Raw genomic sequence first — 14730 nt, forward strand, 5'->3', positions numbered from 1 at the left:
TTCAGTATTCTTGGGCTTCCCTGGTGGCTCAGATAGTAAATAATCTGCCTGCAATGTGGGAGACCTGGGTTGGATCCCTGGGTTGGAAAGGGCCCCTGGAGGAGGGCATGACAACCCACTCCAGTATTCTTGCCTGGAGAATCCACATGGACAGAGGCTCCTAGTGGGCTACAGTCCATGGGGTCACAAAAAGTCGGACATGACTGAACCACTAAGCACAGAACACCTATTATTTATTCTAATCACATAGCATATTTAAAACCAATGATAATATTCTTTGGCTTACCAAATTTAAAAGAAAATAATCTTAATGTTGATGTACATTTCTAGGTAACATTTTATAGTCTTTTATAATATTTATTCACATAAAAATCAGGACTTTTAGTTACTTTTAAAATATGCAAGATTATTTAAGAATATGTAGTGCTTTTTTTCAAATGTAGAAATTGCTACATATATATTAGAAAGAACTTAACTTCTTTTTCTTAATTGTAAAGTTAAGAATATGGTCACTCCTATCAATGTTTAACAGAATGCAAATTGCTCAGTTGAAAAGAAGTGAAAAAATCACATGGGGCATGATATAAGGCACAGGAATCATTTTAACATGGCTTCCATTGGCTAAATTTGTAACAACTTGAGCATTAAAATGAACAACAGGAATAGATTATATATCATGTTGAATAAAAAGAGAATCCATGAGTCCCTCTTTACATTACTACTTCTACTAGCAGTTCTGCCAATACCGTTGCTAGTACTGCTACTAGAAGTATTTAGTAATACTTAAATGAAGGGAGTTGGCGGAAAAAGTAAAACTCTGTGTTAGAGAAGAACACCAAGAAAGAAAGAAACATAAGAAAGAAAGATAATATTTTAAAACCAACATAGTAATAACTGATTCATGCAGTATTAATCAAAGTATTCCTAAGCCATTTTTAAAAAATTTGTTTGGGAATAGGATGTTGACAGTCTCAAAGTTCTCAAACCTTTTTATTTGCTTGTTTTTATTATATATGAAGCAAAGTTTTTCCTTTTTATAACCAGGTTATCAAACTCATCACCAATAACTGAAAAAACTGACATCATGTGTCACATGAAATAATGCTATAAATGCAACAAAATATCACCTTATATAATATTTCTGTATTTAACTTGATTTCATTCATGAGGATAATCAGACAGAGTTAAATTAAAGAGTGTTTGTGAGACAGCTGGCTTGGATGACCCAGAATGTCAACCTCATGTAAGACAAAAATCACAATTCAACAAATGTGACTGGTACATGAGTAGTCATTTTATCTCTTGTGACTCTTTTGTGGAGTAAAATTTTTCCATTGGAAAATATATATTAAAGAAAGGCAATGCAAAAGAATGTTCGAACTCTGTACAATCGCACTCATTTCACATGCTAGAAAGGTAATGCTCAAAGTCCTTTAAGCTAGACTTCAACAGTATGTGAACCAAGAAATTCCAGATGTAGAAGCTGGGTGTAGAAAAATCAGAGGAACTAGAGATCAGATTGCAAATATCTGTTGGATCTCAGAGAAAATAATAGAATTCCAAAAAAAAATCTGCTTCATTGACTGTACTAGAGCCTTTGACCATGTGGATCACAACAAACGCAGAAAATCCTTAAAGAGATGGGAATACCAAACCACCTTTCCTGCCTCCAGAGAAACCTGTAAGCAGGTCAAGAAGCAACAGTTAGAACTGGAGATAGAACAATGGACTGGTTTGAAATTGGGAAAGGAGTACATCAAGGCTATATGTTGTCACCCTGCTTATTTGACTTATGTGTAGAGTATAACATGTGGAATGCTAGGCTGGATGACTTATAAGTTGGAATCAAGATTGTCAGGAGAAATATCAACAACCTCAGATATACAGATCATACCACTCTAATGGCAGAAAGGGAAGAGGAACTAAAGAGCCTCTTGATGTGGTTGAAAGAAGAGAGTGAAAAAGCTGGCTTCAAACTCACATGCAAAAAACTAAGATCATAGCATCTGGTCCCATCACTTCATGGCAAATAGATGCAAAGAAAGTGGAAACAGTGACAGGTTTTATTTTCTTGGGCTCCAAAATCACTGCAGATGGTGACTGCAACCATGAAATTAAAAGATGCTTGCTTGCTCCTTGGAAGAAAAGGTATGACAAACCTAGACAGCATATTAAGAAGCAGAGACATCACTTTGCTGACAAAGGTCCCTCTAGTCAAAGCTGTGGTTATTCCAGCAGTCATGTATGGATGTGAGAAAGAAGGCTAAGTGGCCAAGAATTGATGCTTTTGAACTGTGGTGTTGGATAAGACTCTTGAGAGTCCCTTGGACTGCAAGGAGATCAAACCAGTCAATTCTAAAGGAAATCAACCCTGAATATTCATTGGATGGACTGATACAGAAGCTGAAACTCCCAACACTTTGGCCACATGATGCAAAGAACCTACTCATTGGAAAAGACCCTGATGCTGGAAAAGATTAAGAGCAGGAGGAATATGGGGCAACAGAGGATGAGATGGTTGGATGGCATCACTGACTCAATGGACATGAGTTTGAGCAAACTCTGGGAGATAGTGAAGGACAGGGAACCCCAGTACGCTGTAGTTCATGGGGTTGCAAAAAGTTGGTCACGACTGAGCAAATAAACAGGACCAAGTTTTTCTCTCTTTGATGTTCCTAAGAGGCACTTATTTAATTTTTCTTTGGATTTTTTTTTAAATTTGTAATTTGATGTACAAATTTTCATTTTAATGAAGAAGGAATCTGGCTAAAAAAATATTTTATTAGAGATAGTTAAGTCCCTTTGGTTTGCACATATTTCAGTGTGTTGCTTTCATTTTTATGTTGATTTTCATGAATTCATATGTTTGTAAAAATGTATTTTTTTCTATACTCCCTAGTATTCATTAGTTTTCATATATTTTATGTTTAGATTGTTATCGTGGGAATGGCAAAAATTATATGGGCAGTTTATCCAAAACACGATCTGGACTAACATGTTCGATGTGGGATAAGAACATGGAAGACTTGCACCGGTATGCAAATTTGTTTCTTTAAATATACAGTATGTGGTGATAGCAGCAGATAGATGTATGGAGATACATTGGTATTTCTTTCTATTCATTTATATATCTTAGTAACCTAATAGAAACATTAGATTGATTATTCAATGTAACTCAATATAACATTTTCTCCCTATGTGGCGAACAATTCAAACCAGCAAATATTTATTGAGCATTTACTGTGTGTTCTGGTCTATAAAAGGTGCCTTGGGGACATTAACAAAAAGTAGACATATGTTTTGGCTTCACCTTTAAGCAGGATATGTTCATATTGAGAAAACAATTATACAACTTGATAAGACATGAATAAATGTCAAATCTAGTGTTTCATATAGTACATTACATGATATTTTCATAATTATTTATTAATAGTAGTTTATAAAATTGATGTTATCATCTTCATGAACTTAGATACCTTAAAATTCCACTTTACTAAAAACCTATTGAGATATGTTTCCTTGTATACCTTTACTTTGACACACTGTTTTTCTATAATTGATGGAATAGATTTGGAATTGAAAACCCATATATTTCAGACAATGAGATTTTGACATTGAACATATTCACAAAAAAGCAGTTACCTTCCACTTATCTTTCCCCAGCAAATCACTAGTGTGTTTGAAATAATAAAAGAAATATGAGACATATTTATCACATAGAAGAGATTTTTATTGAATATCCCAGAATATATGCAAAAGGATTAAGAGGAAAAAAGGTAGTGTCATTTAATAAAGTATCTACAACATGGTTGCTTTATATGAGTTGTTATCACATTTGACCATCATAATTATATACCGAAGACAGTTCTATGTGTGTGTATAAGAATTGAAGGATCTAGAGAAGGTGAGTTATTTTGCTCCCGGTTCCACTTTAAAGTTCTTATTCTGTTTCAAAATTTACTCACTAGTGGATTATACAGTTTTGATTGATTTACTGTCACGAACAGTGATAGTTCTAAAGCAGTGTTCTCTAACATAAATATGCAATTCAAATATGTAAGCCGCACTTGCACTTTTAAGTTTTATAGTAGCCTGTCACTGTTTGCATTGTTTCCCCCTCTATTTGACATGAACTGATGAGACCAGATGCCATGATCTTAGTTTTTTGTATGTTGAGTTTTAAGCCAGTGATTTCACTCTCCTCTTTCACCTTCAATAAGAGGCTCTTTAGCGCCTGTTCATTTTCTGCCATTAAGGTGGCATCATCTGTATACCTGAGGTTATTGTTATTTCTTCTGGCAATCCTGATCCCAGCTTGTGCTTCATCCAGCCTGGCATTCTGCATGAGGTACTCTGGGTGTGAGTTAAGTAAGCAGGGTGACAATATACTGCCTTGATGTCCTCCTTTCCCATTTTGAACCAGTCTGTTGTTCCATGCCTGGTTCTAACTGTTGCTTTCTGACCTGCATACAAGTTTTCTCTGGAGGCAAGTAAGGTGGTCTGGTATTCCATGTCTTTAAAAATTTTCCACAGCTTGTTGTGATCTGCACAGTCAAAGGTTTTAGTGCAGTCAATGATGCAGAAGTAGATGTTTTTCTGGACCTCCCTTGCTTTTTCTATGATACAACATATGTTGGCAATTTGATTTCTGGTTCCTCTGTCTTTTCTAAACCCAGCTCCTACATCTGGAAGTTCTTGATTCACTTATTACAGCAGCCTAGTTTGAAGGATTTTGAGCATTATCTTACTATCATGTGAAATGGGAGCAGTTGTGGGATAGTTTCAACATTCTTTGGCATTGACCTTCTTAAAGATTGGAATGAAAACTGAACTTTCCAGACTTGTGGCCACTGCTGAGTTTTCCAAATTTGCTGGCACGTTGAGTGAAGCACTTTCACAGCATCATCTTTTAGGATTTGAAATAGCTCAGCTAGAATTCCATCACCTCCACTAGCTTTGTTTGTACTTATGCTTCCTGTGATCCACTTGACTTCACATTCTGGCTCTAGGTGAGTGATCATACCATTGTGGTTATCCAGGTGACTAAGACCTTTTTTGTACAGTTCTTCTGTGTATTCTTGCCACCTCTTCTTAATATCTTCTGCTTCTATTAGGTCCATACCATTTCTGTCCTTTATTGTGTCCATTTTGCATGAAATATTCCCTTGGTATCTTTAATTTTCTCAAAGACATTTCTAGTCTTTCCCATTCTATTGTTTTTTCTCTATTTATTTGCATTGTTCACTTAAGAAGGGTTTCTCGTCTCTCCTTGCTATTCTTTGGAACCCCGGATTCAGATGGGTACATCTTTCCTTTTCTCCCTTGCCTTCCATTTCTCTTCTTTTCTCAGCTATTTGTTAAGGTCTCCTCAGACAACCATTTTGTTTTGTTGCATCTTTTTCTTGGGGATGGATTTGGTCACCATCTCCTGTTACAAACCTCTACCCATAGATCTAATCTTTTTATTTGTCACTTCCACTGTATAATCAATCATAAGGAATTTGACTTGTCATATCCGAATGGCCTAGTGATTTTCCCTACTTTCTTCAATTCAAGTCTGAATTTTGCACTGAGTTCAGGATCTGAGCCACAGTCAGCTCCCAGTCTTGTTTTTACTGACTGTATAGAGCTTCTCCATCTTTGGCTGCAAAGGATGTAATCAATCTGATTTTAAATAATAGGTTTATATTATCCAGCATTTCTAAAGCTTTTCATTTCATATATGTATTCAATATAAAATTACTAATGAGATATTTTACATTTTATATTCAAGCTTCAAAATTTGGTGTGTATTTATAATTACAGCACCTTTCAGTTTGGAGGTCACATACTACTTTGTCTGTTGCCACATTTGGCTAGTAGTTACTCTATTGGAAATTGCAGTTTTAGGAATTCAAAATTAAGTAGAATTCTGCCATCATGGATCTTACTCTCTAGTATGGAATGGCTGAAAACAGCAAAGCCAATGCCATATTTAAAAAAGTCCATTGTTGTTGTTATTCACTCAGTTGTGTCCGACTCTTTGCGACCACATGGACTGCAGCATGCTAGGCTTCCCTGTCTATCACCAACTCCCGAAGCATGCTCAGACTCATGTCCATCAAGTCAGTGATGCCATCCAACCTTTTCATCCTCTGTTGTCCCCTTCTCCTCCTGCCTTCAGTCTTTCCCAGCATCAGGGTCTTTACCAATGAGTCAGTTCTTCATATCAGGTGGCTAAAGTATTGGAGTTTCAGCTTCAGCATCAGTCGTTCCAATGAATATTCAGGACTGATTTCCTTTAGGATTGTCTAGTTTGATCTCCTTGCAGTCCAAGGGACTCTCAAGAGTCTTATCCAACACCACAGTTCAAAAGCATCAATTCTTCGGTGCTCAGCTTTTTTATCATCCAAATCTCATATCCATACATGACCACTGGAAAAACCATAGCTTTGACTAGATGGACCTTTGTTAGAAAACTGATGTCTCTGTTTTAAATATGCTATCTAGGTTTGTCATGGCTTTTCTCTCAAGGAGCAAGCAAGCATCTTTTAATTTCATGGCTGCAGTCACCATCTGCAGTTATTTTGGAGCCCAAGAAAATGAAGTCTGTCACTGTTTCCATTGTTTCCCCTTCTATTTGCCATGAAGTGATGGGACTGGTTGCCATGATCTTAGTTTTTTGCATGTGAGTTTTAAGCCAGCTTTTTTACTCCTCTTTCACTTTCATCAAGAGGCTCTTTAGTTCCTCTTCACTTTCTGCCATAATGGTGGTGTCATCTGCATATCTGAGGTGATTGATATTTCTCCCAGCAATCTTGATTCCAGCTTGTGCTCCATTCAGCCCGGCATTTCACATGCTTGTAAGAAATAACTGTAACCAACTCTGCCTTCAGTAATTCCAGCTTTAGATGCTTGACAGTTTTATGGTGAAAGTAGTTATGCTACAGAAATCTGCAAGGACAGCAAATAAAGACTCCTTCCATACACAGTTCAAAGTTCAGTTGCTAAATATTTACCAACATATCACTGGAAATTTATGACATATTTATTCAGGAACTACAATGATTATAATTTTAAATTCACTGTGTTTTGATTTGCCTTTGGGAATAGTTAAAAGTCATTTGGAAAGAACTTGTAGGCTATTGATGAATGAGTAAGTTGCATGGTACCATTTTGGTTTAAGAACAAATCTGTGACTGGGTGAAGAGGTAACACGATGTGATGATTTTGAACGAATACTCTGGAAAATGCTACATGTTCAAACACCTGATCTACAGCTGAAAAAATATGTGACCCTAGACGAATTAATTGTTCTCTGTGGATTTCAATTTCCTCAAATACAAAGTTGCATAATCTTAGAGCCTGTCTCATCAGGTTGGCCTAAGTAAGTATGCAAGTCTACATAGTAGAATCTGTTACATGCAGGTCTTTCTTGTTGGTCCAAAAAGTGAACCTGAGTTTGGAAAGACAGTCCAAGTCTCTATGTTGAAGTTCTTCCCAAATTTTAAAAATGACACATTAATTAAATTCAAGCATGATGGTAATTAATGTTGATGTGATATGAGTGGGCAGGCTTCCCTGGTGGCTCAAATGGTAAAGAATCCATCTGCAATGCGGGAGACCTGGGTTGAATCCCTAGGTTGGGAAGATCCCCTGGAGGAGGGAATGGCAACCCACTTCAGTATTCTTGCCTGGAGAATCCCCAAGGACAGAGGAGCCTGGTGGGCTGCAGTCTATGGAGTCACAAAGAGTCTGGCATGACTGAGAGACTAAGCACAGAACACATATGAGTGGGCATGATCTAATAAAATAATATACAGCATTTTTTTGCTTTTCTTTTGTACTAAATTTAGTTAAGATGTAAAATGGGATAGCCTGAAATATTACTCAGTTATCTTTCAAAAACTATATCTTAAATGACAAGTGAAATTTTCAAATTTAATAAGTTTATTAGCACACTGTGTTTTCAGTGTATCTTCCTGTATGTTGTCATAGCAGTGTTGCTAGTGAAGCTTGTTTGCATGTTTCTGAAACATGAAAAAATAAATATTTTTGCAATAGCTTATATTTTTATACATTTTATAACTTAGATCTTTATCATCTGTTTCTTTCTTGCATGGTGCATTGTTACCTTCCCAGTATAATTATTTAATAGAAACAATGTAATAATTTTTTAATCATTTTATCTATGCTAATTATTCAGCCTTATTCCTCAGTTAAAGAACATGCTTCCAAACTGCAAGAACAACAACAAAGTCTCAAAAAATAAAAAAGAAAAATTCACAGCAGGTAGTTTATGTTGTGCCTGTAATGAAAATTATGTGCTAGGGTTGTATCTTCTTGTTTTGTTTCTCTTGGACAAGATGCGTGCTTCTTGTGATGTTCCCAGTTTGCTGTTTATGCAGGCATATCTTCTGGGAACCAGATGCTACTAAGCTGAATAAGAATTACTGTCGGAATCCTGATGACGATGCCCATGGTCCCTGGTGTTACACAGGGAATCCTCTCATTCCTTGGGATTATTGCCCTATTTCTCGTTGTAAGTACATTTTGTGATCTTTTTCAGATGAATTATTTTAAATATACTGCATGCCCTAAAATGATAATTCAATCAGAGGTGGAAGTAATACAAGAGGGCTAGAGTTGATCCCCAAATAAGGATGCACTCCAGACAGCAATGCATATACACACAATTTCATCTCTCCTCTAGACAAAGAGACATTTTGCTGACCTTTTAAAAGAGATTTTTCCTCCCTCAAAAGATTCCTATTTGGAATCCAGAAGCAATACATGGCCATGGTTCTGACTGCGCTAGAAAGACTGAGTTGCTCCACCATCAATAAACTTGATATTAGCAATATATATTGATTCAGGAGGGCTTCCCTCATAGCTCAGTTGGTAAAGACTCGGCCTGCAATGCAGGAGACACCCCGGTTCAATTCCTGGGTCAGGAAGATCCACTCGAGAAGGGATGGGCTACCATTTCCAGTCTTCCTGGGGCTTTCCTGATAGCTCAGTTGGTAAAGCATCTGCCTGCAATGCAGGAGGCCCCAGTTCAATTCCTGGGTGGGAAAGATCTGCTGCAGAAGGGAAAAGGCACTCCAGTATTCTGGCCTGGGTCACAAAGAGTTGGACAGGACTGAGCGACTTTCACTTTTGGGGTTTTCCTATTAGCCCAGATGGTAAAGATTTTCTGCCTGCAATGCAGGAGACCCTGGTTCAATCCCTGGGTCAGGAAGATCCCCTGGAGAAGGAAATGGCAACCCACTCCAGTATTCTTATCTGGAAAATCCCATGGACGGAGGCCCCTGGATACACTCCATGGTTACACCCCATGGGGTCACAAAGAGTCAGACACGACTCAGCAACTAACACACACACAGGCTCTAGAGCACAAGCACAATAGTTGTGGCACACAGGCCTAGTTGCTCCTTGCCACATGGGATCTCCCCAGATCAGGGATTGAACCTGTGTTTCCTGCACGGGCAGACAAGTTCTTTACTACTGAGCTACTAGGGAAGTCCTAATTTAAAAAAATTTAAAACATATGTTCAACTAACATTTTTAAACTAAAAATTAGTAATGTGGTATTGAAAGACTTGGGGGCGTTACTAGCATTTGATTAAATGCTATTTCAGATAACATTTATTTCAATGCATTCTGAACATTAATTTCAGCAAATATTTTGCTGTCATTGTTCTACCTATATTTATAACCAGGATTTATTTACATTTATCACTAGTGAAAGGCTAAAAATATTTTATCTTCAGAAGATTTGAGTTCTTATCTATTTAACTTCAGAGATTGTATATATCATTTTCACACTGTACATTTGCATTAATTACAAAACATGCAAAGGTTTGTATTTCTTTTTTCTGTATTCCTTTAAAAAAATATTTACAAAATGATATGTTATATATTTCAAGATTATCAAGAGGCAAAAGTAAAACTGTAGAAATGTTCATATTTGTCTATACATGAACACACACTATATCTTAGTATTAAATAGAGATATATCTACTTATATAGTATCTAAGTATTAATTAGATATATATTTAAATATCTAAGTATTAAGAGAATACAGTGGTTTAGAGTTGCAACTCTGACTTCCTAGGTGAAAACTGTAGTTCTAACACTTGAAGTGCCTTGGGTAAATTCCTTCCACTTCAGTTTGCATTTACTTATTCATTTATTAATAATTTTAAATTGAGCTGCTACTGTTTGCAAAGCCCTATATAACATTTTAGGTATAGAAAATATAAACAGTGTCTCCTGTACTTAAATCATTTTCAATGTAGAGAAGAGACAGGTACATACCTAATAACAAATACAGTCATTTAAACACATACATATTAATATTAAAATATATAATGAAATGGGAATACAAATGTCAGCCTGGAAAATATGCATTGTTCATAAAGTTTTGAATTTGAGTTGAAACTTTAAGGATCTATTAAAAGAAAGTTTTCTTTATGCTTTCACTGCTGCTGCTGCTGCTGCTGCTGCTAAGTCGCTTCAGTCGTGTCCGACTCTGTGCGACACCATAGACGGCAGCCCACCAGTCTCCGCCATCCCTGGGATTCTCCAGGCAAGAACACTGGAGTGGGTTGCCATTTCCTTTTCCAATGCATGAGAGTGAAAAGTGAAAGTGAAGTCACTCAGTCGTGTCCAACTCTCAGAACCCCATGGATTGCAGCCCACCAGGCTCCTCCATCCATGGGAATTTCCAGGCAAGAGTACTGGAGTGAGGTGCCATTGCTGAGGCCATATATCAACACACAGACATATATATCTCTACTGTTCCACAGGAAAAACCTTTATCATTGACAAGTTTTCCTTCTTCAAAGTTAAACTGAGTCAATATAAACAAGATTTGTATCATATATAGTTGTTGATATTTGAGTACTATGGTAGAGATATGAAGGAAAAGTAAAAGAGGAGATGTGAAAATAGTATTTTAAAAGGGAAAAGGGAAAGTAAAAGGGAAAAGGCCTTGAAAGCTGAAGAAACTAGCAATGCTTTTTAAAAATTTGAAATCTAACAAACTACCCGTAATATTTAGAAATCTGACTTTAAGTGGTTTTGCAGCTTTTCTAAATATTGGCTTCCAGAAAAAAAAAAAATATATATATAATTATTAAAGCCTCTAAATTATAATATCTAAACATTTTAAAAATTTTAAATATTTTAGTGAGGCACAATAACAAACTGAATACTTTGCAGGACTATTAACTTGATGCTTAGAAATAGGAAACTTGATATGCAATTAACAATACAATGAATATGCAGTGAATCACAGTGCCTCGAAAGTTTTTAATTTCGGAGATTAAACTTTTGTTTTAAGAACTATAGTTTTATGTTTTGTTTTTTTAAGTGCCCTTTAGGCTCTATCCCAAATATTATCTTATTAAACATTTATTTAAAAAAAAGAATACAATGAATAGTCTAGTCTTTTCTCACCACAACAATATAAGAAATAAATAGCTTTTCAGTTTGGAATTTTTAGAAATGAGGTGGAAAAACCAATATCCTTGATGTTTTAATGACCACATTTATACTATGAACTAAAACAATTACTTCAGCTGACTCTCAGACAAAACTCTCCCTCGGGATAAACTAAAAGGAAAAGGAAATGATGAAATTTATAGTTCACCTTTATGCTCATTCACTTAAAATATCTAGATCTGGAAAATGAACATAAACAAAAACGGTTTAGCATGTGTTAATTTTCTCAAAATTCCCCATAAATGAAAATCAAGTTTGCATCTATTACAAAGGAATCTATATGCCATTTTTGTTTTGTTGCTGGTTTATTTGAGCTCAGGGCACTTCTAGGGACTAACAACCAGCTGGGTCTAAACAATGCCTGACTAAACTCTATGTCATCAATTCTAAACAGTCACACATTAAAATCCAGGAAATGTCTTGGGTCTCATTCATTACTACTTAAGTATTTTTAAATTCTAGAATCTTCCAAGCCAATCTCTTTGCAGCAGTTAAACCCCACTCAGTAGAGAGGTTATAAAAAAGAATTAAGTATGAAGTGTTAGCCATAATGTATTTGCAGTTTCCAGTACTCTTTTTTTTTATACTTTTCCCTTTACAACTGAGAAAAACCAATCTCCGAAATATTCTGACAAAACATAATTATATTTTGTTATTCCTCTTTTTCCATGAGTGAGGTTGATTTCTATATTATCAAATTATCAAAAAAATGTTTTCTGAAACATAGGGGAAGATTCAGTTATCCTTAATCATATAAAAGATAAAAGTAATTTTCAGCAAAAATGTAAATGGGCCAAAATTACAGTAAAGCTATATAGTTTATATGAATGGCCCAAAGAAACAATAATAAGCAGTGAAATGTTCATTGTGTACAGTTTGGCATGTTGGGAGAATGAGACAGCTCCTCGGTGCCAGCAGTGTAATTCAAACTGCCAACATCATCAAACCACATTCCTGAGAGTCTTCAAAAATCATAAAACAGGGCTTTCCTCACATCACCCACTACCATACTTTCAACTTTGTCTAGTAAAAGTGATACAGAATTATTCAAAAAGGTACTATTACATTATTTTTTGAATAAATGTAAATAATTGTCTTAAATTATCAAGTCATGGATATTTGGGTTTCAATACCAAATGATGTACTATTGAATAGTATATTTACTTTTATATAACAGAAATATGTATGCATGAATTATGTATACATGTATATATTTGCTTTTACAGGTGAGGGGGATACCACACCTACAATAGTCAATTTAGACCGTAAGTAATCCTTCAAAAGAGTTGATTATATCTTAGTACCTATGTGTCATAAATGATGTCATTATTTACTTCCTATAAATATCATTATATAAACTTCCATCATAAAAATAAAATGTTTTATTTGAACACTTTTTCCTGTGTGAATGTATAAAGGTATTACGAAGACAACTGCATGCTAAATATCAAAATTCATTGCTCTGTTAGAAAATGTTATATTAAACTTTGAAAAAGTATGTATAGTGCTTTTACCTTGGGACAGAATATATCCAGTGGACTTTCACCATCCTTTAAATTAAATCAGGATGCTAAAGTTAGAAAGAATGAAACCAGAAGGCTGGAAAGTTATGCACTGTCTTTATCCTGCTCTATCTTTAAAGCTCTTTGCATTTTCTGTGAGGCAAAAGATGACACAATGTGAAAGGTTTAGTTAATCCTCAGTTTAGGAAAATCTAAACTGCATTTAGGAGCTGCTTGTATCACACATTTCTTGGGCTGAAGGAAGTTACTCAAATGTTTTGGTTTGAGAGACCACCTGCTATGTCCCAGGCTGAAGAAGCAAATGGAAATCTATTTTAGACCATGGACAAGAGTGGATAGGATAAAGCAAAGAACACTGGCGAGGGTCAGGAAAAAGTTTACTTCAAAGAGTCTGTGTTATATCATTTGGATATAATGACTTAAACATAAGTATGTCATTTGGATAAAATTTCAATTAAGATCACTTTGGTTAACACGTTGCAAAACAGTTCTACATTCTTACTATACAAATTCAGAAGTAATAAATCAAATATATATATATTTTCCCCCACTGAGGCGTTCCACTGATATTTAGGAAAAAAGTCACTGTAAATAGCATCATTCTGTTGTGTTGAGGTTGGTAAGGAAAATACAATTGCTGTTAGACCTGAAGAACTTGTACATAGAGAGCAAAGTCATTGTCACTATGATGTCAGTTCTGCTGACCTTGAGTTGATTACTTTTTCTCTGTTATCTATCTACTTAGATGAGGCGAGCAAACATTTTGGGTCTGATTTGGCACTGTAGTCACACTATTTACCTTTGATTTTTTCCAAAATGTTCTTCTGACACAATTACAGTGGTTACATTTGTGTAGTTACCGTCAACGCTTAAGAGAACTGAGAGGCACAGGTTGTTTCAAAATGTTTTGTCAAAATGTTGTTTGGTCCTCTTTTTAGATCCTGTAATATCTTGCGCCAAAACAAAACAATTGCGAGTTGTAAATGGAATTCCAACACGAACAAATGTAGGATGGATGGTTAGTTTGAAATACAGGTAATTATTAATAGACACAAATCATACATATTTGGATTATTTGCAAATAGTTATATTCCCAGCAGTATGGCCATATGCAGCCATGAGGTTGTGCCCTGCACAAGGCACCCATGTGAGGGGGACACAAGAAGGACTAATCACATTCTGCTTGCCAAACATCCCTGGATTTTGCAGTTTGTGCCTCCAGAGATAGTGCTGTTTTAAATGTTTACAAAAGTCCCATATGTGTTGGCATTGTCCCTGATGTGACATTTTAGTTCTTGTTAAGCAAAAGACAACTATACAGGAAACCTACTTATACCTTGATATAACCATGGTAGTTGTAATACTCATGTTAATTTCCCAATTAAGATATTATGAGATTATTTTCTAACATGTTTATGCACAATCATAGTAAAACATTTATATTTGATTTTAATTTCTGACTTTTTCATTATCATTCTAATTAAAAATGGCAATAATTTAAAATACTGGAATATTCTTTCATTAAGAAAAATATAAAATACTGATGGTTGAACAGTCTTGAGATTATAGTATTTGATATGATGACATGTCTATTGCTTAGTGTAAAAATCAATGCCATGTTCTATGTAAAATAGGTTTTCAAAATATATTATTATACAAAATTAAGGTTATTTAAGAAGTAAATACTGAAAATAGGAGCTAGCTTTAAAACCTGATCTTA

The 14730-nt window shown here is 35.3% G+C and overlaps 1 protein-coding gene across 4 annotated transcripts in view; it reads left to right on the plus strand.

Annotated features, from left to right (window-relative positions):
* HGF (hepatocyte growth factor) overlaps positions 1-14730 on the plus strand; it is an 86795-nt gene that overhangs the window by 60822 nt on the left and 11243 nt on the right. For 3 of the 4 annotated variants that reach the window (XM_068973363.1, XM_068973365.1, XM_068973364.1), the window contains 4 exons: positions 2932-3034; positions 8388-8521; positions 12714-12752; positions 13949-14045. In XM_068973363.1, the coding sequence (XP_068829464.1) occupies positions 2932-3034; positions 8388-8521; positions 12714-12752; positions 13949-14045 (373 nt within the window). Of the gene's footprint in view, positions 1-2931; positions 3035-7092; positions 7162-8387; positions 8522-12713; positions 12753-13948; positions 14046-14730 lie in introns of those variants that run through there. The other variant, XM_068973366.1, reaches the window with a different exon arrangement.

This window comes from Capricornis sumatraensis, chromosome 5 (genome assembly GCF_032405125.1).
Source record: "Capricornis sumatraensis isolate serow.1 chromosome 5, serow.2, whole genome shotgun sequence".
Lineage (NCBI taxonomy): Eukaryota > Metazoa > Chordata > Mammalia > Artiodactyla > Bovidae > Capricornis > Capricornis sumatraensis.